Source organism: Coturnix japonica, chromosome 27 (assembly GCF_054131305.1).
Source record: "Coturnix japonica strain WE chromosome 27, WE-NBRP24, whole genome shotgun sequence".
NCBI lineage: Eukaryota > Metazoa > Chordata > Aves > Galliformes > Phasianidae > Coturnix > Coturnix japonica.
In genome coordinates this window covers 6,176,351-6,200,054 of record NC_140689.1, presented here as the reverse complement: position 1 = coordinate 6,200,054, position 23,704 = coordinate 6,176,351, and the positions used below count along the sequence as shown (strand labels likewise).

Below are 23,704 nucleotides of genomic sequence, written 5' to 3'. Positions count from 1 at the left end.
ATTGGACTTGGAGACAACAAAAGGACATACTGCCAGCTGAGAACCTTTCAGCTAATTCATCCAACAGCATCTAAAGGTTCAAAGCTCACTGAGGGGGAGAACAGTATTTGGGATATTAGAATTCCCCCCAAATGTATTGGGTTTATTTTTCTAAGTTTATTAATTTAAAGCTGAATTTGCACAAGTGAGGGAAAGCACCTTTCTTCCACACTGAGGAATTGGCACCATCTTCTCTCCAAAGAAAATTCTTTAAAAAGGCCCAAAAATTAAGTATACATAAATATTAATGTGTATTCATGCTCTTCTCTCTGCCAGAGTTCTGCTAAGTACACCAGTCACGTGAAAAAAGCAAGCCAGGCCATCCTGAACAAGTACAGTTATTACTGCACAATGGGTAAATAGCAATCAGTCCTAAAGATACTGTTCCTATACAGGGGAGGCAAGACAAAAATAAATAAACCCTTAACCACAATAAAATCCAAACACAGTTTAAGAAAGCTTGTATTTATTTCAGCCTCAATGGAGTCAGTTTGAAACAGTCAGAGAGACACTGTACACCTATATACAAATTTAAGAACACAACGGAGTAACTGTTACTGTTTATTAACAACCAGTTTTAACAATACGATAAAAGTATGTCCTGAGAAAGGGGAACAAACATGCTTCTTCAAGGTTTTTTAGCTGTTCTGGATCTCAGCCGTCGCTTGATGATCAGATGATCACTTTCCTTCTTTTGTTCCTCAGATTCCTGAAGAAAACATTTCAAAAGTTACTCATCTTTTCGCACAAGACTGACAAGCTCTTCTTGACCCACACAAACATATTTCTTCCCCTAAATGGATTTCAGAATGGCATTTGCTTATTATATTTTATTCAGAAAACTATGGGATACCGAGATCATTTTAATGCAGCTTAATCACAAGGAACAAATATGGAGAATGTACAAAATCCTGTTTATCTTAAAAAAGCACACACATCTGAGGAAAGCCTGAAGGCAGCTTTCATCTTGAAATACTTGTTTTCAAAAGAGTATTATAATACTTGTTTTGTGAAACATGAAGCGTTCAGAAAACATTTTTAGCCTCAATCCCTGTAGCTATGACTTGCCCAGAATTTCAGTTCTCGGTTCAGTTCCATGTTCTCAGAACTACAGTGAGAGAAGAAATTGTCTCATCTTCTTCATCCTCTAACAAAAAAAATATAACATTTTGGTTTCTGCCCCTATCATTCGTCAAATCATCAAAAAATTCAGAGGGATATTACAGTATGGGCAAATGATCACTTTGCTGAACAGAAAAAGGACTCTTCACTTTGCAAGTTGGCTTAGACAGGAGATCATAGTTTAAGCATACCTAAAAAGCTGTCTAAGTTGTGCTCTAGAAAAGCATGTAGTAGAATAATCCCACTCCAACACACTGAAATTATCTATGATTCCAAATTAGAAGACATCTCCATGATTGCTACATCACCTACTTAGTAAACTGTAAGCCAGCCAAACACAGAGATCTTTGAGGACAAACTAAAACAGAACAGCAGGAAGACCAACAAGAATGAATTGGTAGAATAAAGAAATACCTCAGTACTTTCAACCTCCTCTTGCAAATAGATGAAACCTCCAGTCTGTTTGGACTCCTTAGTAGTTTATTTTAAGCCAAGACTACAGTATAATCGCTTACCGAAGAAGCAGGTATATCTAGAGGGCCAGAAACGACAGTGGAATACAGCTTCCTTTTGCATCGTTTTGGCTTGGTCTCTCCTTCTTCGAGACTTTCAGGTTTGTTTGATTTAGGAGAACTTACTGCTGACATCAGCTTCTTGGCTAGAAGAAATTTGTTTTGATATGTAAACCAATCAACTTACTGGTTTTGTGAGTCTTTAAATCACTGAATGCAAAAAAAGCTTCATAACAAACTTGGTTTATAAATGACACGTAAAATTTAAGTGAAAATACTCAGAAATTGTATTTGTTCATCGAGGTTCTTTATTGCTTCTATAGCTGAAACTGTTTATAGGTTTAGGTACGGCAACTTAAAGCACACATTAAAATGGAGTATGAAAGACAATCATGGCTCAGAAGTCGCTGGAAGTCAGAAACTTCAGCAGGAGTTAAACAACAGGCCTAACTTTCGTGCTGACAGAAGCACAAGACAGAACCAACTTTCTCTGTATACTTGTAGGTTTTCACAAATGTAATAATGAATCTCTGAAGAGACGAATAAATGCATTTACTTCATAAATCAAAGGACAACTTAACATGGCAGACAAGTCTAAGAACACATACATTAATAGCCTACAGCAGAAACAAGCCATTCTACAATGTCTAGAAAACATGGAATAAAACTTATTCTACACCAACCTTTAGAGTGTATAATAGAAGGAAGAGCTTTGAATAAAATCTCCAACTTTTTGCAGTGTTTCATCCTTCTTTTTAGTCAGTCTTTAAGCATGTACTCGCTTTCTCAGGAAGTAGTCTTTTCCGGATTTCTGTTCAACAGAGATGTGAACATGTGAAACAAGAGCATTGTTTAAACTTCATTTTAGTTCAATGTTATTTTAAGTTGACATTTTGAGCTTTACTACTGACACCTCTGTTCATTATGCTGATGATACCACAACGGCAAGTAATGTAGACAATTTTATACCCTTTAGGGAGTTGTCAAAATCTCAGCTATTTCAAGGCATACGTTTCTTAAAGTTTCTTAATAAGGCAGTAGTTTCTTTAAAAGTAGCTCCCAAGCGGTGGAGTTGTTTCTTACATAAGCTGTTCTAATTACATAAAATAAACAAACATACAAAACAGAAGACAACAGATGGGAAAAATCTACTACTCATACTCTGACCATGCCAAGGATACTGCTATCACATGTGAACATCTGTTTTTAATAACTGCCATGCATATTAATGATATGAACCTTAGTTTAATACAAGGGCTTCACTTACAAAAGCACACGATAATACACTAAAGCTTCTCTTCCCAACTATTCAGTGTGCAATATCCTTCCCTCCAAATCATTACACAGTACAGCCATTACACGCTCTGGGGACAGACTGACTTGCCCTTTGGTTAGCTTATGGAATTTAATAGGAAGAGCTCATAAGCATGTAAGATTCCCATTCAGGTATACACATAAGGATAAGACACTGCTTCTTTCGTGTGACCACAAAATTACAGGAAGTCCCAAGTCTAGTCTTCAAAACTAGAACAAAAACCAACCATTTTCTCGTCACTTGCAGAGGGTGAATTAAAAGCCATGACAGATTTTGTATTTTTCGTGTTCTCACTTTTCACAAAATCCTGGGAAAATAAGACAAGTTTCAGCCATGATTCTTTTGGAAAGAACAATTGATGTCACAAAAGTGAACACTTTAAACACCTTTGCTAATAGTAGGGAAGTATTTGCTAGTGGTAACTATTCCACTGTAAATCAAATAATAAATAAGCATTCAATTATAAAAACAGGACATTAAGATATCAGTATTAGACATCTCATGATGTCTAAAAAGCTGATTTATGTCTACAGGTTTCAAAGAAAATACACAATGGAGTTAAGAGGAATTCCCTTCTCTTAAACCATTATCACTGAGCTTGGCTATTAGTTTTGTTCATTAAAGCAGTTCATTAATTAAATTCTTCAACTACTTTACTGAGGTAGAAATAGCATTTTTAATGCTTGTTTTTAATGCTTTTTTTAATTGTAGAAAGACAAAAAGTAGTCAGAGACACTTTATCAGGCTCTGCTAAGAATCTGAATGGAGTATCACCACCCACTGTATTTCCAAGAATTAAGTTGGTTAATAAATACTTTGTTTTTAAAATATATGTAACTGCTATTTTATGAAAGTTAGCAATTAAAAACTTATATAGGAATGATTAACATCATCTGCTAACAAAACAATATCCAGAAATCCTGCAGAGGAAGAAAATAAATTCAATTTGCTGTGCCCGTTTCAGTGGCTCCATGAATTTTTTCCAAGTAACTTATCTAATCATGAGCCACTTCATAAGCATTAACATGAGGAGAGTTTTCAACAGCACCTGACAAAAATTCATCACACAATTGTTTCAACAGCTTTTATTCCTATCAAAGGCTATAAAAACAGGTGATCTGATCACCTTGAAAGGGATAAATAAATTAAAACTTGGGAATTGTTTAGAGAACATGAGATCTTTTCCTACTCATTCTTTATCAAAAGCAATACAATCACAACATTTTCAGATCTGAAGTTTCATACTAACCTCAGATTCATTTAATGAAGTGAGGCTCCTAGTACATCGACGTGACAAATAATTGTCTTCAGCTTTGCATCTTAATGGAATACTTTCTCCAGTTTTTGTTTTGCTTTATTGTTTCCTAGGCTGTAAATATTTAAAAGGAGTAAAGATTAGGCTATGCATTAGACCTCCAAAATATCTCGAGTTTTCTAAAGTTACAGTGTAAAACCTCAAGCTCAGACGCCACATGAACACGTTAGCTGAAACACAGCACAAGTGTGGGAAGGTAGTAACATCTATTCATTGTGTGATCTTCAGATACACCCTACTGGGTCTCACTAACAGTCTCAGGCAGTATTCTGCCTCCAAAAGAGAGAAAGCGAGACATTATTTAGGGACAAAATCTGTAACGCTGGTCGTTTTGTCATCCATTCCCCCCATACTCTGCACGCTCACAGCTGCTATGTTAGAACACCAAAGGCTAAACCTCTGCCTAATCTTCAGCATCCACATACGAATACATGGAAAACTGCATGGAAAAGTTCCATAATGTACACAGAGAGATGGTGTTCTAGTAAATAAAATATTTTTGAGAAGATGAGAGCTCATGTTTGAGTGGAAGACAAAAAGAACCAACAAGTACTCATCACTGAATATGTAGTTAAAGGACTATATGCTAAGAAAAATGATTCTAGCTCCAGTATCTCCTAGGAAAACAGAAGAACAAAAAGGGGTTAACAAGATGTTAAGTACTGACTTTCTATAAATATAATCATACCTTTTCATTTACAGAGTCATTCCTTCTACTTTGTCTTTCTTCAAGTAAAGGTATTTTTGGCAAAGTCTGAGGGCTACTGTGGTTAATGCGTTGTTTTAATTCCTTTATAAAGTCATCTTTGTCAGCCAGTTCTTTTCTTAACTCTTCTATCACAGTTGCATTATCCTAATAAACAGTAAAAACTGCTGAGTTGTGGGATTGGCAAAAGGAATTAACACACACAAGCAGTACTGCAATTACTTAGTAGCATCAGTTTTAGAATTGCAGGCTAGAACACTTAACTATTCAAGAACAGTAACATTTCACGGATTTGTATGGTCACTGTTACAAGTGCAGTAGTCACAGAATTGCCTGGGAAGTTGTAATACAATATATTTTGATTCTTCTATTTTACTTATGTGCTTCAGCCTTCATCTCCCTTAAGATATAATAACCCGAGCTTTTATTTGTTCCCAAATCCTCGGTACTGTGAGAAAGTCGGCAGTTGTAGGGGAAGTTTTGCTATGAGAACATCTTTCTTCTCAGAGAAAGTGAATCCAAAAATTCTCAAAAGAGCACAACTCATTTAGTCTTCTGTTTAGCTTCTGAAATTCTATGCTACGGCTTAGATTGGCTATCCTGATTAAAAGCTGGATGTTGAAATAAGAAATGCAACTTCCAGAGATCATCCCCCCTCTGCTTTTTGATGCTTCCCTTAATCTCTCTCCACGTCCCCTTCTGTCTTTTCATGCCATTGTAGATACTACCTCAGAGAAAGCAAAGAAAGTAAGAAACCTGAGACAGAACTACTGTCTGAGTATTGAGCCTAGCTTGGGATCCAGAAATGCTGTGAATTATCGGAAAAAGCTACAGATGTCCAGTATGATTGTAGGATCATAAGCATCAAACTGACATCTGCTTATCTGAACTACTGAAAAAATTGAAATTTTAGTAATTAACAGAAATTCTGTTACTGAAGAACAAAAATAAAAGCTGGTGCTTTTTTTGGTTAGTTGCACATGATGTCAATACGACAGTGTTCAAGAACAGAAGCACACCCAAAATACAAAGAGCAGGTACAGGAGTCTTACAGAATTTATGGGTAGCTAATCAGGTAGGAGGAAAGGAGAGCTGACCTTGCTTGAATCCTTTAAGGCAGATTGTCTCAGTTCTGCTATTTCTGTCTCTTTTTGTATGGCAATAGAAGCCAAAGTTTTGAGCTGTTTTTCCAAAGCTTCAACTAACTGATCTCTCTCCTCACGCCACTTTTGAATATTATGGTCCTTTTCCTCCAACTCCTATATTTCATGTTGAAAGAAAAGCATACACAGTAGAAACAAGCAGAATCTTTAAGACAGCCTAGAATTAATAAGCTTTTCATAAAGCATAAATAAGGACTCAAGCTGATAAAAAGAGTTTATGGTAAGACATTTCAATTAACATATCGTGATGTCACTCAACAAGATCAGGTTACATGCATGTATTACATATGTATTTACTATGCAGATTATTGTATTTAAAGCAATCTGCCAGTGCTCTGTAGTGACTAATTATTTGAATATCTTTCATGGTCTACCGCTAATTTCAGTTGGCCACTTTCATTTTGCTCCAATTTTTTTATTTTTTTTTTGACCTTTTTCCTGTTGCTTGGAAAACCTGCATCATTCATTTAATAAAAATTAAGAGCAAGAAAAATACCTGCTTAAGTTGTTGGATATAGAAGTCTTTATAATCCAGCTCATCCTTAAACTGGTTATTAATCCTTTCAAGTTCTTCCATCTTGTTCCTGAGGGATTCCTCCACAGAACGCATCATGGACACCTGTAATGTAAGCACAGCTCACGGTTCATTAAAAGACTTCTGTAATCCAACCTGGCCAAATACTTCTTTGTTAAATAAAGAGGAATTCACAAACAAGTGCTGAGTAGGAAAACGACAGCAAGTGCAAGGTTACCAAGGAAGACATGAATTCATTTTTAAGCTTCAATTTTCCACCCCAAGCACACCCAATAAACTTTCAGACTAAGATCCTGCAAAATGGGTTTTAAGATATCTTCTTGTTTAATAATTAAATTTTAACTATTAACATCACTGAAGCTGAAATTGAAGAAAAAAAATATACATGCTTATATTAAAGAGCCTCTGGAAATTAGTCTATTTCTCTTCAAGTAAATAGCATTCTTCTTCCCAGTTATCAGCGTTTTTTCACAAGACTTAGGTTTTAAGCTTTGGAGTTACCACGGATACCAATGGCAAGTCACCAGTAACTTAGAGATAATAACAAGTCCCCTCCAGAGGCAGATTAGCTATTCTCTTCACAAACCTTATTCCAGACTACTAACCAAATTTACTTTCCTCTGTTCATTATCTATGCGAAACCATGTTTTAACATCTGGTTCCCTCTAGAGCTTCAATGGCAACTTTACCTAAGATTTGCTGCTAGCCACACTAGTGTGAAATTTCCAGCTTCATAGTTAAAGTTTGAGAAGTTTTAACAGCAGAAAGCCAAGCATAATCTTACAGAAAAAAATATCTCAGTTGACTACAAACCTCGCTTTGTAGTTGCTGAATTTGTTTCTCGGCATCAGAATGTTTGTCTTTTAGATCTGCATACTCTTCTTCTTTCCTCTGCAAATCTTTTTTCAAATTCAGTACAAGGGCAGAACTCTCAGAAAGAATATTTTCTAGCCTTATGTTAAAAATAAAGACACAAAGAACATTACTGTTACACATCTCATGGAAACAGCAATTACAGCTTAATCCATGCCCTGCCTGTTGGTTTCTATTTGTAAATAGACTCTTAAATCTATCCAGACCAGTGACAAGATTTAAACAATTACTTTTGAATTTCAGCTTGCTTCTCATAATCAGATGCTGAAGCAATAAATTATTCAGATGCTATTCTGAGGGATGTACAACAAAACCACCAGAAATCCCCATATTATTCTTTATTTCCTTGCACACTCCTGTTTTCCCTTGGAACTCAAGTAGCATACCAAAGCATCCTAAAGTAGTAGTTTGGCCATTGATAAGCATGCAGATGCATTAAGTCGAAGGGATGTTCCCATTAACTATTTTTAACTCTAGTTCATTCTCAAAGGGCTCTAACTTAACTCAGTGGTTACTTACGATTCTATACGTTGCACTTTCTCCATTTCACTCTTTTCCTTTTCCCGAAGAGAGTGTTTCATCTGCTCCAAGCTGTTTTTCATCTGCATAACTTCTTGAATCAGATTTGCTTCTTTGCTACTTAACTCTTCAACCTTTTTGTCTGCATTTGCAGACTTCTCCTGCAGAGTTGCTGTAACTGTCTCTAGATTAACAATAATAGATTCTTTTTCTTTAAGTAATTCATTGAGTTTTGACACATTGTCTTCCATTGTCTTGGAAGCCTCCAGGAGATACTCAAGCTCTTTTATTTTTACCTCACAGTTGGCAACTTCCTCCTGAAATTGTGCAATCACTCTCTGATCTTCTGCAGTCTTTTCTTCAAAGTCCTGAGTTTTCTTTTCTATTTGCTCATGTAACTGATTCACAAGATCATCTTCCTGACTAGTGTGAGTTGTAATCTCACATAGCTTCATTACAAGTTGACGATTATGATATTCAGCATTATTCAGTCCCGCCTTTAGGTTTTCATTGTCTTGAAGCAGTACTTTGATGTGCTGACTTTTTTGTGAGGAAACATCAACAATACTTCTGCATACTTCCCAAATCCTTTCAAGACTACAGTAAAAGGAGAGGTCCTGCCCAAGATCTGAGATGGAAGAAGTCTGTGACTGAATGCATGCAGAACTAATTTGAGATGTCCCTGTCTCATCTTTTTCAGAGTCTGAGGAATCCTTTACACTGACAAAGTCAGTACCGATGGTGTGAAACTCTAAGTGACATTTGTATAATTCATCTAATTTGGTCCGCATTTCTTTTACTTGTGACACTTTATCAATTATATATTCTTTGGCAACTTCTATGTTGTTAGTTAGTTGGGCATTTTTGTCTTCTAGTGTCATATTTATAGATTTCTGTTCATCCAGTTCAGAAGCAATTTCCCGATAGTCAGCTTGACCCTGCAGAATTTGTTCACGGAGAACATCAGCTGTTTCTTCAGAAAAAGAAAGCTGAATACGCAGGCTTGTTACCTGCTTACTGAAATCTTCTTTTTTATTTTTTTCTCTTCTGCATTGTTCTTCAAGCACAGCTAAATGACGTTCCAAGATTTCAGTTCTTTCCCTCAGTGCTAGTACTTCCTTTCGGTACGTGGAGCACTTTTGTTTCATGTGTTCAATTTTCTTTTGCTCTACTGTGTTCTTTTTCTTTCTCTCATTTACAACTACTGTAAAACAAACAAACAAACAAAAAAAAAAAAGGGAAAAGGAATGTAGCTCAGATTGATTAAAATCATTATTACATAGCAGTTCACAACACCAAGTAGAAACTTCTAAGTGAAAAACTGTCACAAATATGCAAGCCATGCCCTCACATCACATAGTATTTGATACTAGTGAAGGAATTAAAGTCCTCTGGACACGTAATCAGGTGCCTCAGATTTCTATACAGAATTAACAGCAAAAGGTTTTCAGTCTGGAAGAACACTTTTACCATGGCACTACTCAAACCTTCCACTCCACACCAGTAGAAAATCTAATTACATTTAAGAAACATGGGAACGAGATAGATAATTCACAGCTATATTCTTTCTATCTTCCATGCTTCAGCAATCCCTATAAGGCAGCCAGGAATCACTCCATCTACATCTAAATGGTAGATAAACAGTTCTCTAAGAAATTTCATTCCAACTCACAGTCCTCTTACTTTCAAAAGAAAGATAAAACCCTGGACAAGTTGATCACTTAAGTGTTGATATCTGTCTCTCTTATTCAGTTGATCTCTAAACAAAATATGAGGATTCCTACTTCTGTCCACACTTACTCTTTTGCATATAAAGTTCACTCATAAAGTTGTACAAATTTGCAGATTCAAGTTTCCATAAATATTCCATTAGCTTGGGGCTGTTTTTTTCTTTAACTGGTGAGCAATTAGCTAAAATCACATGCATTTTCTTTCTATCAAAAGCGACTTCTGCTGTATTTCATCATTGCTTTAGAATCCAGTTACGTCCATTCCATAATATGCATACTTTAAGTATTAAAAAAAATATAAGTCAAGACTTACTAGGGATTGGGTCACCACAACAATATATTCCATGGTGATTCTTGTACAGTCCTTTTATTACTACAACTACAGAAATGCAGAATTTTATAGCGCCCACGTGCAGCCTGCATTACATACAGATTCACATGTACTGCATGGAAACAGCCTCTTAACTCATCTAAGGAGTTTTATATACAGCCCTCAACTGATTTAAAAGTCATACTGAAGAAACAGCAGTGGCATATTCCACCCCAAACCAGGTTTTGGTTTTGATTGCTGCTCCCAGCAACACTAGTGAGGGGAATATGATTTATAAGTAATCTAAACACTTTATGCTGAAAACAACAAGCAAGCACTAAAGCAAGATAAATAAGACTAGGGAGAAGATGTGTAATGTTCAGTCTAGAAGCTCCTTACACAGGAAGTAGGGAAAAAGCATTATTACAGAGCATAGGAAACAAGACCTAAAAGCTCAGAGAATGGTGTAAATACCCTGAACTTTAAGCTGAGATAACCTAGCATCTCCTAAAACACTTTTGCTCGTGCTACTTATATAACTAATTCTACAAAAGAACCAGCACAACATACCTGTGCTCATTGTTCTACTGTGTATATTTAACATAGCTAAAGAATATATATTAAGCAGTTTTTGAAATTGGACACTATTAATACTCACAAATAGAAGAAAATTTTAACATGATTGAATACTCAGTAATTCCTAACAGAAAACTTCATGCTGACATTGTGACTATCAGCTACCCATTTTAATTCCTATGTGAAGCATTGCTGTCATTAATTTTTAAATGAGAGCTTTGGTCATATGATTAGAACAAACCCACTACTATTTGGAGTATGGAGGAGTCCACATCCCTCCCTCAGTCTCTGGTAAGATGCATATACGTGATGCCATTCAGTGGTCACATTAGGATTCAATATTTATGCCAAATAAAGGCAGCAGGGACAAATCATCCAAGAACAGCATCTCATCCAAAGAAGGCCTTGACTTTCTCCCTTGCACATATTTTGCAAGAGGAATACAAGAAAGGAAGGGAATACAGCTAAGTTTTAGATTTTCCCTTCTACATTGTATATGCCTTCCGTAATTCTAGGAACACTGATGCTCAGCTGTGCCCAGAAGTGAAGTTAAATGCATCAGAGCTTATCCAAACCATTTTGCTCAAATATTGCCCATGAGCGAGCAATTAGCAGGTCATCAACAATTTTGATAGTTGCTTCAGGAAAAACAAAACAAACAAACAAAAAAAAGCACTTGAGCAGCTGATGCTACTCAGAAGATCAGCAACAGCAGTTGAAACAATCCTAAAGAAACTGCTTTAAAACTATTACCAAATCTGCAAGTGCATCAACAGATGAGGAAAAAGCAGCAAAAAGGAAAAAAATAGTGCAAAAAACTTTTATTCTTAAGCATTCAAAAATGAACAGCATAGGACCTTCTGAAAAAGGGATATTTACATAACAGTTACTTCTATTTACAGTTTAACACAGTGGCTTTTCTCCTTATACCATAAGGTACGCGCTTCACAGCCTTTTGCTTCCGATTCGGAATAGGAAGCAATTTATTGTTTTGGAAGACACCCTGTTCAAGGATGGAAGAAACTGTACCTTTCTTTGGAGGTGGCTCTTCCACAGTAGGCTTATCTTCATCAGTACTGCGCTTTCTTCCCACTTCCAACTCAGTTTTCTCTTGTTTCAGTGCTTTAACTGAAAGCACTGAAAATTGGCTGCTTTCAGTTCCTTTATTAGTGTTCTCTTCTGCCAGTTCTGCTTTAATGGTAGTTAAATGGTAGGTAGTCTTTTCCTGTATTGATATAAGATCAGTTACATTGAAGCTTAACAAAAGGAGCACTTAAGTCTCAGTAATCTTCTGTAGGCAAATATTTACACAAAACCATACAGCTAAAATATTTACCCGGTGACTCTATAGACATCAGTTGCAAATCTCAATAGCAGACAGAACAAGTACACCTTCAGATAATGACAAGTGCAATACTCAGTAGAGTATACAAGGGAAAGCAAGAGCCTAGCAGGTTACAAAGTAAAAGACTTGCACACAATCAACAGTTTACCAGTTTATCAAAGAATTTCCTGTTTCCAAGAAGTCAACAAAATTACAAACATGGTCAAAGAGCAAATGGTCAGCTCTCATACAAGTTCATCACATCACACTTCTGCTAAGCTGCTAAAATCACTTTCATCGTGACAGATAGAATCCAACCTTAAAGCTTAGTCAGCTCTGTCACGCATATTTTAGATTGTGTCCTTGACCACAAGTGAACCTTCCTTACTTACAAGATGACGATTGTTAAGCCATGCTGGCACTGCCAAGGACTGATTATTCATCTTTAGTAACTTATGAAAAGAAAAGCCTCAGAAGTGTTCAGGCCACACAATCTCACAGATAGAGTTGGAGCCTTGTTCTTGGAAGAAGTAATAGGCGAGGACATGACTACTCATCACAGTCAGCTTTAATACCATGGAAATACTAAGTTGCAGTGATGCAGACAGTCAAAGACTAAGAAGGGTCAAGTTCCTAAGCTTACAAGGTTAGAGATCTGAGTGACAGAATTAACTATAAATGTTTTCAGAGCTACTTCAGGCTACCAAACATCAAAAAATGAACAAAAACCACCAGAAGTGGTATGCACACATACTTAATCAAGCTAGTCTTCACATATTCAGTAGCTCGCAGTACATTAGTCAGGATAAAGTTTTATGGACTGCATAGAACGTGGAGATATCCTGACCATTCATACTCGTACTTCCAACTCTACTCAACATACTTTTACTGTTGCTCTTCCTCTGATGTAGGAGTGTGAGGCAGGAGTTAGTGGAACACACTGATATTTTTGTTGTTTGTGTTAACAACAACTACCTTCAGATAAATTTGAATTGTTTACAATTTCAAGCGAGTACCAGCTACATACAGAAAATCAGTTTTCCAAAAATGTGTTGATTACAAGCATAGAATTAGTGTTTTCCTTTTTTTGTATAAGGATACGGAGATGTGTAAAACTCACATAATCTTTTACTTTTTCTTCTAAATGAGATTTTAAGTCTTGTAGCTCTGTAATAATGTCATCTTTCTGCACCACGATGTCCATTAGCTCTCGAATCCTTTCATTTTGTGCATTCATTTTCTTGGAAATAAAAAATAAAAAAAATTCAGTCATCAGTTTCTAATGTAGTGTTAAGTAGCTGAATTACACAATGCATTAAAGGCAAATTCAGTTAAGCTAAGCTCGGTAAGAAATCTATTAATGGAGCCTACTGGAATAGCATTTTAAGCTACCACAAGTTGGTATTAAAACAATTTTACACAACATCTTCTTGATAAAGTTACCTCAGTTGCTTCTTTAAGTTGCTCATCAGACTCATCCAATTTAATCATCTGCATTTCAAAGTCTGTAACACACAGAAAAGGTTGTATTACATAAGTAGCCAATAGATAGTTTATTAAGTAATCAATTTTTCCAGATATTCTAATGTTTAGGTAGCTTTTGAACAGATTAATTAATTTGCATGTGGTCTTCACTTATTGGGAGTGATTCAAAAGTTTTCTATATTTCTTGGAACGAAAACATTGCATCAACAAGACATAAAGAAGAGTAGAGATTACAATATAAAAGTAAAAATCAAGATATAGACATTTAACCCCATACTTACGAAAGCGTAAAGCTGCTAGTTGCAGTTTAAAGGAGAGGGGGAAAAAAGAAAAGAAATAACCAAAAACCGTGGAATTGCTGAACCTGAATATACACAAGGAACAAACTATCACTTATCTACAGGCTATGGTTCCAAAGGTAGAACATCTCCTCTAATTCCTACTCAAACTGGTTATTTCTCTTTTAGATTAATGAACTATTTCTGTCTTCTACCTTTCACATCGCATAACTCACCTTTGTTCTTCTGCATCAGCTCTTCTTCAGTTTTAAGTAGTTTGGTGTTTTCCTCTGTTAGCTCTTCTTTGGTCTCCATCAGTTCAAAGTTAGTTTTCTCCAGCTGCTTTTCAAACCAGCCAGTATCTTCCTTCGGGTCCCCCAGGGATACAATGGAACTATGTGCTGCCTCAGCTTGCTCTTTAATATCCATGACATCATAATGCACAGAATCAAGAATGCCCTCAGGATCAACACAGGTGTCAGGCACTATGCTATGTTCTCCACCCTGAAACGTAATTTATAATCAGTTAAAACTGGTGAATACCTGACTACGTAATAGCTGTTATTTCTACAGATAGTCTGGATAGCCACTATGAAGACAGCCATACAAGAAGTTTTTAATTTCAGCTTCAAAACCCACCTCACAAATTCACATACAACATGACAGTGATTCGTATGGGGGGAAGATAAGTGGCATTCTAGTAACAGCTAATATATTTTATAGTATTTGATGACCACGCTCCCTTTTTTTTTTTTTTTTTTTTTTTTTTTTGAATATTACCCCAGATTGATCTCCTTCAAATTTAACGTACAAGTTCGGACTCCCCTTTTCTTTGTATACAGCGTAAATTTTCATTTTGTGTTGCAGAAACAAGGAAAACGCCCAAATTCCCAAAGCTTTCTGAAACTGTTCTTAAGGCTCAGCAACTATTCCTGCTAGATGAAGAATAGATGTATCTTGCTCATCATACAGCAACACAGCATGCACTTCTTTGTAAACAGCCTTGTGTTTCTACAAGATGTGCCCATAACATTTAAATAGTAAAAAGGAAAATATTTAAGAAAAAAAAAAGGAAAATATTTAAGAAAAAAAAAAGAAAAATACCAGGGTGTTATGGTTTAATAATTTTGTAATTTTGCTATCAGTATTCCACATCATAACATCATATAAAGCATGAATAATTTTACTGCTCCCGAACACTTGCAGTATATTGATGATATTGTCGTGTGGGGCCATACAGCAGCAGAGATTTTCAAGAAAAGAAAACAGATAATCCAAATTCTTTTGCAAGCTGGTTTTGCCATTAAGCGCAGCAAGGTGAAGGGGTCTGCCCAGGAAATCCAGTTCTTAGGTGTAAAATGGCAAGATGGGCATCGACACATCCCAGCAGATGTGATTGAAAAAATCACTGCTATGTCTCCTCCCACCAACAAGACAGAGACCCAATCTTTTCTGGGAGTAGTGGGCTTTTGGAGAATGCATGTCCCAAACTACAGCCACATAGTGAGCCCCCTCTATCAGGTAACACGGAAGAAGAATAATTTCTCATGGGGTCCTGAGCAGCAGCAGGCTTTTGAGCAGAGAAAACAAGAGATAGCCCGTGCCGTGGCCTTGGGGCCAGTACGGACAGGACAGGATGTGAAGAACATCCTCTACACTGCTGCTGGAGAGAAAGGTCCCACTTGGAGTTTGTGGCAAAGAGCTTTAGGAGAAACCCAAGGCCAACCCCCGGGACTTTGGAGTCGAGCATATAAAGGGTCTGAGGAGTGCTACACTCCAACTGAGAAGGAGATCTTAGCCATGTACGAGGAGGTTTGGGCTGCTTCTGAAGTAGTTGGGACAGAGGTTCAGCTCCTTCTAGCACCTCGCTTGCCTGTGGCCCCCCTGTCATGGACACAGGTAGATTTTTGTTTAAACCGTGACAACTACCCAGAATGCAGCATCAGGGAATTTTTGCCTAGAACTCTGGAGGACTATTTGTAACTCAGAAAGGTCAGAGATAGAAAGTTCACACTGATTTCTGGGTCACCAGCCTCACCATACATCAGCATTTTTGGTTTTTAAATGATACATAAAGTTCTCAATGGCACTGCTCTAGTCGGTAGTTCTTTCCCTTTCCGTGCAGCTTGCTCTGTGCATGGCTTGTGAACCGCTATTCAGGCCAGACAGCTGCAGCCCCAAAGACCTGCCATAAATGTACAAATTCTACCAGGATAATGGCTTGGTAGTGGAGAAACAGGATGCGCAGTCATATGGCTCTCACACATACCTTGTACAACCAGTTTGGCTCTGGACTGGGCATCACCAATGTCACAGGTGTACACGTCACTGTCACTTTTCTCCAGATTTTTTATGCACAGCTGCAGGTCTCGTCCTTTCTGTGCCCTCTTGTATTTCCTGCCAGGCCTGAGCTCAGCAATGCCTTTCCTCCATATGACGAAGGATGCGGCTTTCTCGCTCTGACATGTAAAAAGTGCACTTCCACTTTCTTCAATTTTCAGATCTGAAAGTTCCTTGATAAAGTAATTAGGTTTTTCTGGAAGGAAAAAAAAAGGATGAGGGTGTAGGACAAAGGGATTTGTTACCCCAACAAGTCCCAAGCATACAGAGGTGTCCTGAATCTCCTTTGCCCTCATTTCAGAATATCACATAGAGATGCAAAGAGTCTAAGAAGACCACAGAGTCCACCCATTTACATAGGTTTGATAATTCCAGTAGATATCTGGAAAGTTCAATACCATTATACATGCGCTGGTAGGATCTCATCTGATAACCTGCATATAGTTTTGATTACACATATTCAATAGAGACTAATTCAGATTGCCATCTTTTCTTGGCTCACTAACAACCAAGATCATAGAATCATAGAATGATCACAGAATCATAGAGTGGCCTGAGTAGAAAAGGACCTCAAAGATCATCTAGTTTCAAACCCCCTGCCAAGGGGTCACCAACCACCAGACCAGGCTGCCCAGATCCACATCACACTGGAGAATCATTCAGTTTCCAGATTATTTTAAGGAAAAGATTTTAATCCATCGTATTTTCTGAAAACTAAGAATTGATCCTGCTCAAGGAAACAGAAGAGAAAAACATCACCCACAGGCTGCAGATATTTACCTCAACTTCTCTACATGCCATCCCCAGTGTGCTTTTCAACTCACCTTTCACAGTGACCCTGGCTTTTGTTATGGAGTCCTCTGTCTCACAGGGGTACTCGCCGCTGACCTTGGCAGTAGAGTCATGGATGATCAGAATGGCCCCAGTTCCCTCCTGCTGCAAGTCGTACTTCTGGCTTTTTCTGATTGCTTTGCCATCCTTGTACCACCTGATGTTCAAATCCGGTTTTGACAGCTCACAGCTCAGGCTGATGTCCTGCCCTGCTGCTGCTGTCTTATCCTCCAGCTGTTTTGAAACCTCAGTAGGTTTTCCTGGAAGAAAACATGCTTTTTGAGTAACATACACTTAGGGTAGGATGCCTCTCTCAAAATACACGCATCTACATGCTGGAGATAAGTTAGAGAGGCACTTGCAACAGACGCCATCCTACAGCCAGCAGTAATCTGCAAAGTACAGACAATAGAATTCCAGGCAGCATTTATTCTCTCTTAAATCTACCCAATTGAGGATGATGAACCATGTCTGAAAACTGCCTCTTTCTTCTCTCCACTCATCACACTGGGAGCCTCGGATGATGCTCTCAGATGCACATGCTCTAGATAGGAATTTGTTGTACAGCTAGATGATGTGAAGGCCATCCCTTCAGCTTATACTTAGAGGATATTTGCTCCCACAGTTCCCTCAACAGAGCATTCCTGATTTACTGTTAATGGAACAAGCTGTAGTGAGATGCCCATTTCCAACACTACCCCAGTGCTTTGGGTAGTTCTCACATTTGTGTAAAATGTTTTGTCCTTTTACTTATTTTTAAGAGAAATTCTCAGTGCTTCGAGGTTCAAGTAGAAGGTTGCTATTCACTTTAACCATATTATGAGTTAGCTCTCACGACAATCTTATCAGAAGACAGTTGAAGGAATCAGACCCCAGAATCTCTCCCATCTCATTACCTTTCACAGACAGAGAGGCTTTGGAGGTTAGACCACGGGCAGTAAAAACGACTTCCCCAGCGTCAGTAGGAGTCACACTTTTGATAATGAGAGTATATTTCCGACTCACGTTAGAAGCTTTAAATCGCCCACCATTTTCCACTCTGCTTCCATTCAGTGTCCACTTGAACTCATCAATGCTTTCATGGGACAGAATGCATTCAAAAGTACAATCTTCTCCCTCCTGGATTTCAGTGTTTTTCAGCCGTTTGGTAATGCCACTATTCAGCTCTGGAAGGTAAGAGATAGGTTAGTATGAGGTTTATATGGAGAAAAGGCATTTGTGACTGACATGAGTAGCAGTACTGGTGTTTTAACTCAGGATTTGCAGAACATGGCTGCATTCCTTACTGATGTATTCTCTAAGACATTCTCCTCTCAGAATTACCAGAAAGCTATAAAAAAAAAGAGACGTGAATCTCTTGTCTTTGCTCTGGAAGAACTACAATTAGAGCAGCTCAGTCCATGGAGCAGAATGAAGATTCAATGAACTACAGAGGGAACAACCTAACAGAGGGGACAACTCTAGGATGCTGCATGAGAAAAAGGGTTTTGCCTATGACAAGAAATTAAATGTTTCTATTAGCTAATTTGTTACCATCCTACCCCTACTGGTGTTCAAACCATTTCTCCATTTTAGGGATGTATAGAAAGGAAATATTTCCAGGACATTCTTGATGTGTTTGGTGATTTTCATGGCAAAATGAGATACATTTACATCAAAAGCAATGGGAATTTTCCAGACATCACTGCACTAAATTGCAGTAATACACTTCTATTGTAGAAACTATTAAGGCTCGTGGGGGAATAGGTGTAAGACATGGTGACCACACTGAATGTGCTTTCAGCACTCCTTTACTTTCCACAGTACTTACCCTGAATGCCGACCTTTGATTTGGCAACATCACTGCCAATATCACAGGTATAGAAACCTGCATCTGACTTCTCGAAGTCATGGATAAGGGGATATAGGGTCTTCCCAGACTGTACCAGCTCATACTGGTTGCCAGAAGAGAGCACAACACCGTCCTTCTTCCACACTGGTTTGACCTTCTCTTTAGAGACTTCGCATTCCAATTTAATCACACCCCGCTCCTCACCAAAAACATCATCCAAGGACTTCACGAAGACAGCAGGTTCTCTGCAATTAAAAGGGCAAAACAGAACAATGTGATACAGAAGTTGAGACATTTCCAGTTGCTTTCAGATTTTTAAAGAGGGATAAATAAATCTTTACCAGCACTGACGACACCAATATAGAACCTAAAGCGGTTTCATGTGTGTTGACTGAATGCACTTTATGGAATTCTGAACTAATCAGTAGGAGAATACAGGGAACAGGAGGGACAGCCTGCATTGCCGTGGGTGGGACTGATATCATATGAAGTAATTGGGATGCAGCTCTTCTAAAGCTGGAGAGCTGGCATTGCCCTCACATGGAGCAGAGCTCATACAGCAGGCCACAGGATTAAGAGGATAAGCTGCTGAACACTTTTCATTTTCCTGTTTTATTGACTCATTTTATCTATCTTCTATTTCACACATCAGATGTTTATACTGGGGAAAAAACTTCCATCAAATGCAAAAGAAAGGAGAAAGAGGAAATCCTTCAAACTCTGAGCGCATAGAGTAAAAGAGCTTAATTCCTGGGGAGAGCAGATTAGAATCACAGTACCCTTAGAATTGGAAGAGACCCTTAAAGGCCATCTAGCCCAGCTCCCCTGCAATAAAAAGGGACATTCACAGCTAGATCAGGTTGCTCACAGCCTGGTCATTAGTCATCCCAGAGGCAAAACACACACTGAATGATCTCTCTCTGCAGTCATAAATCCTTGGAGACAACAGCATTGACACTGCATGTTACTGAAGCAGTAAAAGAAACTGCTCTTGTAACTCTCCTTGTGGTAAATAAAATGATGATAAAAAGCAATGGAATGCTTTGGCAGGACACCAAAACCATCCTCCTTCGTTGATATCTGCTGCAATGGAACCTTCCACTGGAAGAAAGCCTCTGATGACTTGTCACCCCAGAGAGGTCAGCTTTAGAAGCAGGACTGCTGCACAATAGAATGAACTGGAGCTCCTTAGCATCTCTTACATCCAGGAGGGGTGTGATCAGACCCACCTATCACCTTCAGGTGCGCTTTCTGACACCTTGTCTGACTTCACTGTCACTGTGCCAACATCCTCAGGCTTAACCTGCTTCATTGTCAGTGTGCAGCAATTGCCAACGTTCTTGATGTCATTGTAATTGTTGGTGTAAAGGAGGTTGCCATTCAGGAACCATTCCACGTCCTCGTCATCATGGGACAGCTCGCAGGAGAAGACAGCAGAGCTCTCTTCTTCAATTTCCACATCCTGCAGGTGCTTCGTTACTTCTACATTGCGGGCTGTGAGGAAACAAGGTGAACTGTTACCACTGTTACTATAAATCATACTGGGATGTGGTAGAATGGTTGGACTAGATGATCTTTGTGTAATCTTCTCAGTGAAGATTATACATTTATAAAGTTAGCAGGAGAGAACGGCAGAAATCAACCTCAAGAAGAGAAATCTGAGGTGAAATAGGACATGGAAGAGGCCACCCTCTTTGCTCATACCTTCAGCTGTCAGCATGGCCTCAGTCTCTGCAATTCCTGCCTTGCACTTGTACACACCAGCATCATCGGGCTTCAGCTTCAGAATCTTGAGCTCTGCTGAATGCTTATCCCTCTTGATCTTGTACTTCTCAGAGGGCTTGATGAGTGTGTGGCCTTTGAACCATTTCACAACCTTTGGAGAAGGCCTGAAGTCACAGGACAGGATGACAGAATGATGTTCCAAAGCTGTCTTGTCCTCCAACTTCCTGGTGATTTCTATATGGTAATCTGCAAAGCAGGGGTGGAAGAGAAGAAAGGATGAGGACAATTGGAAGAAGAGGAAAGTCTCTTGCGTGTATTCCATTCCAATTAATGTCAAGTTCACAATGGTTCTTTGAACGACTCTAAAGATAAAACAAACGATTGTCTATAGGGAATGCCATTGACTACATTTCTATAAAGTAATACTGTATATTATCTACCAAATGCAAGGTCCAGCTCTTGTTCTGTGCTTATTAAATTGCTCCCAATTGTTGAGGCTTTTATTCAAATAAGAGTGAGTTGAAAATATAACAAGTACTTTAGGATGTGAATGGAGACTCTTATGCTGGGGACAACAGCAGATAAATAGCCTGCGAGTTTCTTTCAGATGAAATCAATGACAAACTGCATCAAATTTAGGTGCTACCAAACTTAACCTTGTCTAGTTCAGAAATACAATTAATTTCACCTGATTTGACTTCTTTGGTATAACCAAGGACAAAACCTCAGCTCTGTAGATCAGAATAGTAAGCACATCACAGCTATTCAAACAGATCTTTTACTGAGATGCAGCTGTCTCATTTAGTGTCCAACGACTTTGAACTGGAAATGGAGCAGACCCTCCAGACACACACACAATATTTCAAAGACCCCAGTGAAGGAAGGCTGTACGTTAATTAATTCTTCATCTTCATGATGTAAACCAAGCCAGGATATGTTACCTCTGACAAGCAGATTGGCTGTGGATTTTGATTTGCCAATTGAGAACTGAATGGTGCTTGTCATATCAGTGGTGGTTTTCGGTATGGTCAGCTGGTGGATGGTGCCTTCTTGCTGCATAATCAAGTTTCTGCCAGCCTGTAAGACTTCCCCACGTAGGAATACCACTCGGGAGGTTTCACAGAAGGAATGGATATCTCGCATTCAAATTTGGCTTTTTCAGGCTCAGTCACATCCTCATCACACAGCTCCTTTACTAGATTAATGGATTGCTCTTTAAGAAGGATGGAACAAGAGAAAGCAGAGATTTAGAAGGAATGTAAAAAACTCTTACATTATCACCCCACTTACTCATGTCAGCATTACTGCACATGAACACTACACCTATCAGCTCAGAATGCCTTGAAACATCATTAAAAAATAAAGAATGTTGTTAAGAAGTCAGACAATAAGATTGACAATCTGAAAAGAGCCCAGATCTTCTGATTCCCAGTCCAACATCTAAATCAAACCATGACCTTCCCATCCCAATATCAAACTCCTCGCATTACGAAATGGAAAAGAGGTTCATTGAAACACGGGCATTGATAATTACTTTGGTTAAATACAGCAACTTAGCTCTGAACAACAAGTTTTCACCTAGTAAAGGTCTCTGTAGCTCAAATGTAATGACTCTACTTAGGAGAAATTCATTTTCCAGGAAGTTCTTGCCCTTATAATTGTAACAGTGGCAAAGCTGGGGACTGAACTCTTGAGTAGTGTGCTAACTCAAATGTCTCCCTATTCTTTATCACACTTAACATCATATATATACCCTAACATTGTATATATTAAAAAAAAAAAAACAACCCTGTGCTCTTTTCAATCAGACAGAGAAAATGAAGAAAAAGTCAAGCTATGTTTTTTATCCCTCAATGTTCAAACACAAATCTGAAGTTTAAAAGTAGAAAATCAACCTCGTAAGAAAATAATCTGTTCTACTTAGCAAAAGTAAAACCCAAAAGACAAGCTGGATATTTTGTGGGCAGAAAGGTAGGTAGGTAGGAGTTTTTATTTCTCTGAAAGGTCCTGGTGGCGTTCAACTTTTTTGACATTCTTGCAAATGATGTTAGCTGGTCCATGTCACTTGTTCCACCCTAACCTCAGTCCCAAAACAAAAGAGGAACTCCCTTCTGAACCTTCTTCACTTCATTTCAGATGTCCTTTCTGCTTCATCTCCAACCCACCCCCCACTCAGGAGAAAGATCCCCCTCTTACACCCTACCATCTTGCCGCATTCTGATGTTGTCACCAGCCTTCAGCTTGTTGTCATCTTTGTACCACTGGCTCTGAACCTCATCGTGTGAAATCTCAGACAAAAGATGCACTCCCATATTCATTCACTTCCACATCTTCCAGTGGTTTAACAATCTTGATATCTCCAGCTGTGAAACACTAGAGATATATTTGTCAGGGTATTTCCAGAACTGAGTGCAGCATCTTTTCCTTACACATATTTGCATAGAAAATAAGTAGGATTATGTTTTATTCTAAACCATCATCCATTCCTGAGTCATTTCCCTTTTCAACACAGTCAATGCATTATTGCCCGTGAACTTAAAGATAGACTTACTAGCTACAATGGAGCTCCCTGCAAACAGTTTTCATGGAAACCAGAACCTCATTTATTCTAAAACCTTTCAAGCAAAATTAAGGGTAGAAAAACAATAGAACTGACTGAATCTTTAAGGTCATTTAGTTCCAGTCCCCCTGCTATAGGCAGGGACACCTCCCTCCACACCAACTCTTCTCCTCAGGGTCAAGGCTTCTCTCAAATCATTCTCCTCTAAGCCTGCACCTGTGCTTGGGATTGCCCTGACCCAGGTGCAGAGCCTTGTACTTGGCCACACTCAAGTTCATGAGGCTGCTAAGGGCCCACCTCTCCAGCCTGTCCAGGTCCCTCTGGGTAGCATCCCTTCCCTCTAGCACATCAACAGCACCGCTCAGCTTGGTGTCATCTGCAAACTTGCTGAGGCTGCATTTGATTCCACTGTCCATGTTGCCTACAAAAATGTTAAATAACACTGGTCCCAACACCACCCTCCACCTGGACACTGAGCTATTGACTGCAGCTCTCTGAGTGTGACCATCCAGACAGTTCCCTATCCTGCAACTGGTCCATCCATCAAAACCATTTTTCTCCAGTTTGGTGACCAGGATGTCATGCAGGACAGGATCAAATGCTCTGCACAAGTCC

The 23,704-nt window shown here is 38.5% G+C and overlaps 2 protein-coding genes across 6 annotated transcripts; both read right to left on the bottom strand.

Moving 5' to 3' along the window:
* Nucleotides 1-594: 594 nt before the first annotated feature.
* Nucleotides 595-14,302, bottom strand: LOC146756413 (kinesin-like protein KIF20B). 5 transcript variants are annotated; one of them, XR_014937437.1, is made up of 8 exons: nucleotides 14,039-14,302; nucleotides 13,483-13,544; nucleotides 13,160-13,279; nucleotides 11,745-11,940; nucleotides 8,100-9,303; nucleotides 2,357-2,484; nucleotides 1,677-1,819; nucleotides 595-832 (listed from the first exon to the last, which is right to left on the bottom strand). XR_014937437.1 is itself a non-coding variant. In XM_085524452.1 (8 exons), the coding sequence occupies exons 1-8, from the start codon at nucleotides 14,229-14,231 to the stop codon at nucleotides 6,077-6,079; spliced, it is 2,229 nt and encodes a 742-aa protein (XP_085380578.1). In that variant the 5' UTR covers nucleotides 14,232-14,302; the 3' UTR covers nucleotides 6,060-6,076. The 5 variants fall into 5 exon arrangements, 3 of the variants coding, with proteins under 3 accessions (XP_085380578.1, XP_085380579.1, XP_085380580.1); XM_085524452.1 differs by lacking the exons at nucleotides 595-832; nucleotides 1,677-1,819; nucleotides 2,357-2,484 and adding exons at nucleotides 6,060-6,268; nucleotides 6,669-6,791; nucleotides 7,521-7,659; XM_085524453.1 differs by lacking the exons at nucleotides 595-832; nucleotides 1,677-1,819; nucleotides 2,357-2,484; nucleotides 13,160-13,279 and adding exons at nucleotides 6,060-6,268; nucleotides 6,669-6,791; nucleotides 7,521-7,659.
* A 6,146-nt stretch (nucleotides 14,303-20,448) lies between these two features.
* Nucleotides 20,449-21,749, bottom strand: LOC146756412 (obscurin-like). Its single transcript, XM_085524387.1, has 3 exons — nucleotides 21,471-21,749; nucleotides 20,509-20,775; nucleotides 20,449-20,462 (listed from the first exon to the last, which is right to left on the bottom strand). The coding sequence occupies exons 1-3, from the start codon at nucleotides 21,670-21,672 to the stop codon at nucleotides 20,449-20,451; spliced, it is 483 nt and encodes a 160-aa protein (XP_085380513.1). The 5' UTR covers nucleotides 21,673-21,749.
* Between the last annotated feature and the right edge of the window lie 1,955 nt (nucleotides 21,750-23,704).